The sequence below is a fragment of the Haplochromis burtoni genome, unplaced genomic scaffold, assembly GCF_018398535.1.
Source record: "Haplochromis burtoni strain Fernald_Lab_line unplaced genomic scaffold, NCSU_Asbu1 Contig_361, whole genome shotgun sequence".
NCBI classification, from domain to species: Eukaryota; Metazoa; Chordata; class Actinopteri; order Cichliformes; family Cichlidae; genus Haplochromis; species Haplochromis burtoni.
In genome coordinates this window covers 394,255-400,531 of record NW_024582722.1, presented here as the reverse complement: position 1 = coordinate 400,531, position 6,277 = coordinate 394,255, and the positions used below count along the sequence as shown (strand labels likewise).

Below are 6,277 nucleotides of genomic sequence, written 5' to 3'. Positions count from 1 at the left end.
CTCCAGACGCACCATTGGAGGGAGCCGAATGCCGCTGCTGCTGTGTTAACCAGCTGGTCAAATGAACACTGTCACACATGTCCATAGACCTTGGCCTTGTTATGGTTTAAATGAATAATTTATAGTTTCTGGATTAAGTGAAGATAAAACTCACTTTTTTTTTTAAAAAATCAATTAAAGGCATAAAAAGAAAAAGATCAGTATTAAAGCTTCGCCTTCTTAAAGCGTCCATGTTACTGGACACGGACACGTGCTGCCTTCCTCAAACACATTTAACTCCCCGTGCATCCGTCCACGGACTGAAAACAAGCTCTGAAACAACGTTCAAAACAGTAATTCACTTTAATTTAGTTCTCTCGTTGGCCGGTGAGCTCGCTTTAAACATGACAAATGAAGTGCATCGGTAGAAGCCTAACAACGGGTTTGGAAACATGCTCCATTCAGACACGTCTGTCAATCCACATATTACAAGCCAACATTATTATTACTCAAATAAAACCACTATAGTTCAGCTCTTGACCTGATAGAAAAAAAATAAGACAGATCCATCGCTAGATACAACGGTGGTAGCAATACACAGGATTGCCCAAGCAGTAAAGTACACGTTCCTTTAAGAAACAGGGAGAGAACGCGAAAAACAACACCTAACCTCTGGGTTCATTATCCCCAATTCAAGTAGTATTTACCCTTTTTTATGTGTTTGCATGTTTTGATTTGTTTAATAAATTCAAGTTCAGCATGAAAAACAACAAGAGTCCAAATAATACGTGTTGGTGGAGGTCAAAGAAGAAGAGGAGGAGGAGACGATGGGAGAAATGAGTGCGACGTCCTCAAATCAGGAGGTGAGGGGGAGGAGGAGGCTGGAGTGGAGGGCATCCGGGGAGGAGGAAGAGGCAGCCATCTTCAGGAGAGACACATGCTGCTGAAATCAGCAGGAAGGAGCGGGCAGAGCTCTCGACTAAACCTGCGTTGATTACTGAAACCTGTTTTGAAGCTCATGCGCCAGGAGGGAAACGACGAGGAACCACGACCGCACAGAGTTCCTCGCTTTTCCTTCCCAGGAGCGGAGCAGAGAATTTGGCCGTGTCCAATCAGCTCCTGCTGCGGCAGGCACACACCTGCTCAGGTAAATGACAGTAATGAACTCAGGTTCAGAGGCCGGGAGCCTCACTGGCGGGGGGCAGGGTAGCGTCCCTCGCTGGGTCCGGCGCCCCGTCCGGAGCCAAAGCTGGGTTTCTGTGACGTGCCTCCGCGGGCAGAGGGGCCCCGGGGTCCGCCGCTGCCCCCAACCCGCTCTCTGGGCCCGCCGGGGCCGCCGGGGCCCCGAGGCCTGGCGTCCCGCCTGTCGCCCTCTCTGGCTGACCGGGTTTTCTTCTCCTCCACGTTCAGGCGCACGTCACCTCGGAACTTGATGGGCTGAAGGAGAAAAGAGGCATTAAAGCGGTTGTCACGGGCCAAGACACAAACAGCTGAGCGTGAAGCTCCTCGGCTGAAAGCATCAAAAAGCTCACCCTGTTACTGAGGATCTTCTGGACGGGCTCAGAGTCGTCAAACACCACAAAGCCAAAGTTTGGAAGCTTCCCTCCGCTGTTGATCCTGAGCTCCAGGACCGTCCCGTACTCTGAAAGACGCGGTAAAAACAGTCAGATTTTACAACTACAAACAAAAGAAAAAACAAAGTTTCACACAATCCAACTCACGCTCAAAGAACTCCTTCAGTTCGTTCTTGTCCACGTCGTGAGGCACATTCCCCACAAAGAGTTGGTGTGCGTCGGGATACCGGACCACCCGGCGCCCCTCCGACTCACCCTGCTCTCCTTCTCGAGCTGAGACAAACAAGAAGAGTCCTTTTCAGATACAGCTTCTCTGTGTTCAGCAAAAATGACAAATCCAAACACATCGAGGAGACCCCACTGTCACAAATCAGCCAGGGACATCTTTGCAGCCGAGGTGCTTCGTGATGTTACCTCTGGTTTACAATAAAGGCCTGCTGCTGACGGGACTATGCGTACCTGGTCTGGGGCCTCTGTGAGTGGGCGGAGGACCTCCCGGCCTCTGTTCCCTTGACCTCTGGTCTCTCTGTGGTCTCTGTGCTGGTGTCTGGGACTCTGACTTCACTTCAGCTCTGGGCTATAAGAGTCGAAACGCATTTTAAAACAAAAAGTTTGTTTTCTGGACTCGAGGCTCTGATTATCATCACAAACGTGCTGCTGGCAGAAGCTAGCTCTCAAAGCTCTGCCATCATCTTCTCAGTGTTACCCAAGAGAAGCGATTGCATCATAAAGTGAGATTAAATCTGCTTTTAAAATAGTGACACCTTCTGCCAAAGAGTAAAAGGACAGCCATTTCCAGAAAAATGCTGAGAAATCAAAGTCTTTGTGTGAGACTTTATCATATTTGCTAATATTTGACATGAATGTTCATTCAGAGCATCACGGCACTTCTGAACCCACACCTGCGACATAAAGCCTGAGCAGGGTTCTGAGGGAGAACAGGGACTCACCGGTGCTGTGGGGGTGACTTTGACGACATGGGGAGGGATTCCTGAGACAGGGACAGCCCCGCTGGGAGGGAGGTTCTTACTGGTGACCAACGCCCAGGAGAACGGCTGCAAGACAAAGGAAAGAAATCAGATCCTCGTGTTTGCCACTTAACCCAATTCATAAACGCCACCACACAACCACCTACCCTGTTTTCCTCCGGGGCGGCGGGGGCGGGCTCGGCAGTTGCAGTGACAGCTTCTGTAGCAGATGGTGTGGCGGTGGCAGGGCTTTTCTCTGTCTGCTCGTCACCTGTGTGCACGTCCGTCTGCGTGTCCGGCTTCGTCTCGGGCTTCAGCTCCACCGCCACTGCCTCGGCCTCCTTCTCTGCTTCCTGCTCTGGCTCTGGGCTTGCCGCCACCGCTTCCTCCTCGTCACCAGGAACGGCTGGCTCTGAACTGGAAGCGAAGAAGAAAGAAGTTCACTTCACTGAAAACGCTACTTGTGGCAGTTTGCTTTAGAACTCCAGTAAATAAAACTGTGACATCATCTTCCTCTTCCACAACCCGGGTGCAGCTGTGTTCTGTGCGTTTAAATATTCAAGTTTAAACCTCGACAAGAACGCGAGACTCTTCAGCGCGCTTCGATCACATACCAGGCTGCTGGGTCGTAGAAAGGAGCAGACTCCTCGGGAGCCACGTCAGGGGAGGGAACCCTCTCCTCAAGCTCCTCCACCTCGTCCTCGGACTCTGAAAACCAAAACACGTACGTAACATTAAATATCTGCACGAGACTGCGGCTGTACTAACAGCAGCAACGCTAAACTTCCTCCACCTCTGCTCTGAAAACACTCGACTCACTACCAGAATATTTTCATCCCCATTTAATCGATCAGACATGTTCAGGATTTCTTAATCTGATCTCTGAAAGAGTCATGAATCACAACAAAAACAGAACTAGATGTGTTCTCACCCTCAGGCGGCTCAGAGTCGGAGTCGCCGAACACTTCGTCCTGGTAACGGAACACGTCGTTGTGGACGTAGAATTTGTTTGCAACGGTTCCCTGAAGGAAAGGAAAACCCATCAATCAACACTTTCTACTGCGGGTTCATGTCACAGATCACATGATAACAGGCTGAAGGCCCGATGGAAGAACTGACCTCGGGCGCCAGCACGAAGGTCTGCATGAATTTCCTCATGGGTTGCATGTTGTTGGACAGCTCGCCCATCACCTGCACCACCACGCCCTCATTCAGGGTGGCGTGAGCGTCCACGTGTCTGATCTTGGTGTGACAATCTCGGAAGCTCAGAGCCATCACCCTCTTATGGATCTCCTGGAAAAAAGAACAGACAGGCTGAGTCAGACTTCCCACGCCCAAACCTAAAAGCTATGAACTCAAACCAACTTCACGCTCGTGGTCAGACGTCAATCAGAGGACGCCGCCTCGTTCAGCTTATCATTCAGGATGGGCCAGCCTCGTCTGAAATTAGCCTGCGTGTGTGTGCTTTAATGTAAGCTGTAACTATAACATATTACTTTGTAGTATAGTTACATGTTCCTTCTAGCTCTTTGGAATTGACCTTAAAGCTACAGCCTGCCACTTTACTTACAGATTGTCCGTAAACGGCCTCCGCCGGTTTGCCGTTGCTGTCCAGGCCACCGTGCACGTAGGATGAGTTCTTTCCATAAAACCTGAGTGCAAACAGCAGAGATGGATTTCGTGTGTGCAGGAAGACATTTACAAAGACAGCGGGCGAGCGCGTGACGCTTCAGTCACTCCCTCGTATGCTGACAAGAATTTCACTCGCATGTACTGTACCAGTATACCTGCACATGTGATGTGACAATAAAAGTGATTTGATTTGATCTGACAGACAAACAGCTGCCGGCTGTACCTGTGCAGGTAGTCGGGGGCCTGGTTCAGGAGTGTGTAATACTGTCGGACAAACTCTCGCCCGACCAGCTGGGCACTTGGCTTCTCCATCACCATTTCTTTGGTCAACTTGAAATCTCTGCAGAGAGAAAGAGCAGGCTGAGATCAGCAACAGGACAAATGATATCACTACAAACAAAGAAAGCTCCGCTCATCCCGACAGCTGTGAACAAATTCATCATGGACGTTTTAGTGCCACAAACACGGAGACATGAGGACTGCACAGACTGAGAAATCTGCTCAATGAAGTTATTCTGAGCTCAGTAGTCTCTTAAACATTGATCATTCAGAGCAGCAGACCCCGTGGGGTAGAGGAACTTTGTTTCAGGTGCTGATGAGCTGCTCATGCAGACCAACTCATCGCGTTTCAGCCTCGGCCTCTACGTGTTTGTGACGCCTGTATTCAGCAGAGCTGACCCATTCTGCCTCGTCTGTGTGCACCGATGTGAAAACGGCCCTGGAGACGATTTTCACAGGGCGTGGACACTAACCCACAGAATTAGGAGAAAATGTAAAAAGAAAAAAAAAAAATTCGGGACGATAAGTGTCTTACATTGGGATATGAGATTTTGGTCATATCGCACAGCCCTACTTTCTGACACACCTGAATTTATGCTGAAAGTCTTATTAAAAAACTGTTTCTTCTGTGGCAGATAGCACATCGTCCACGGGACACTGCACAAACCTTGACTATGTTTTGGAATGGTTGCAGACTATGGCTTGTTCAGATGTGTTCTACCTTTCCTGTACTATGACAACTATGATGCAAACAGGCGTCAGAAGCAGGAAGCTTGCTGCGCTCCACAGACACGCCTGGCATGCTCAGACAGACCTGCATACTTTCCCTGTTTCTTGAACATTTGCAGTTTTTAAAATGAGACCCGCTCAGGATTTTTCCACAGAAAGCTGCAGGGCTCGTCAGACTCGATGGATTGCCTGCTTCGTGCCTCTACTGGTAGATTTTCTCACTGTAGCAACATGAATGGAGTCTATAAGGAAGACTGGAAAAAGTCATTTCTGCTGTGAATTCCTCAACAATCAATCCCAAGGTCCTTCTTTCATGCTGAATGGAAATGAACCACAGGAAACAACCAGCTGGGTCACTTTACTGTGACAGAAAGAGCTGGTGGCTTTTATTTGAGAGTCTCTGCTAAAAACATTTCCAGGGTATCCACCTGTGAAGCCGGCAGCCTGCTTGGCCTCCTCATCGGGATATTTTTAGACAGAAACCACGGCTGCTACATGAGCTACTCGCCGACTCTACCCGCCAACCTCTCTCAGTGTAAAACTCCAACAATAAGACAAAGAAAGCGCAACACGGACAATGTGTTAGCATCTAATGTTTATTTCAGTAACAGTTTTGGCTTTAATCCGTGTTCTGTTGTCCAATATCTATTTAATGTTTTTTTAGGTTTAATAAATCAACAAAGTCTGAGTAATGATATTAAATAAACCTGATTTCAACATCAACTGAAACAACGGTGATGAACATCTGTTATGATATCCTGTGTATCGAGCAGCTGCTGTTCTAAGCCCAGTTAGCCTTACCGAACCAAGAACTACAACCTGCAGTTCCAATAGCATCCAGCAGGGGCTCCAGCAGCAAGTCAGTTAAAATGAACATGTTTACAGCCTGAAACAAACTAGTTTGTGGTCTCTATAGACGAGTTCTACCTTTATAAAAGCTGTTCCAACTGGACTAGGGTTTGCATTATTAGGGGTGTGGCCTCTGACAGGTGGTGGTGACACAGGTGGCCAGCACAAACATCCTAAATCACAATTCATGTTGATCTGAACTTTGTTGCTTTGAACTGTACACAGTGTGCAGTAGGGCTGCCACGATTTGTCGACTAGTCACGATTA

The 6,277-nt window shown here is 48.6% G+C and overlaps 1 protein-coding gene across 2 annotated transcripts in view; it reads right to left on the bottom strand.

The window, feature by feature from the left end:
• Positions 1-323: 323 nt before the first annotated feature.
• The window catches only part of g3bp1 (GTPase activating protein (SH3 domain) binding protein 1), a 9,565-nt gene continuing 3,611 nt past the window's right edge, over positions 324-6,277 (bottom strand). For both annotated transcript variants that reach the window (XM_005943794.3, XM_005943793.3), the window contains 11 exons: positions 4,377-4,493; positions 4,092-4,173; positions 3,641-3,814; positions 3,453-3,543; positions 3,136-3,229; positions 2,689-2,938; positions 2,504-2,608; positions 2,013-2,130; positions 1,701-1,826; positions 1,512-1,621; positions 324-1,416 (listed from right to left, as the gene is read on the bottom strand). In XM_005943794.3, coding sequence (XP_005943856.1) covers positions 1,168-1,416; positions 1,512-1,621; positions 1,701-1,826; positions 2,013-2,130; positions 2,504-2,608; positions 2,689-2,938; positions 3,136-3,229; positions 3,453-3,543; positions 3,641-3,814; positions 4,092-4,173; positions 4,377-4,471 — 1,494 coding nt within the window. In that variant the 5' untranslated portion in view covers positions 4,472-4,493 and the 3' untranslated portion in view covers positions 324-1,167. The remainder of the gene's footprint in view (positions 1,417-1,511; positions 1,622-1,700; positions 1,827-2,012; positions 2,131-2,503; positions 2,609-2,688; positions 2,939-3,135; positions 3,230-3,452; positions 3,544-3,640; positions 3,815-4,091; positions 4,174-4,376; positions 4,494-6,277) is intronic.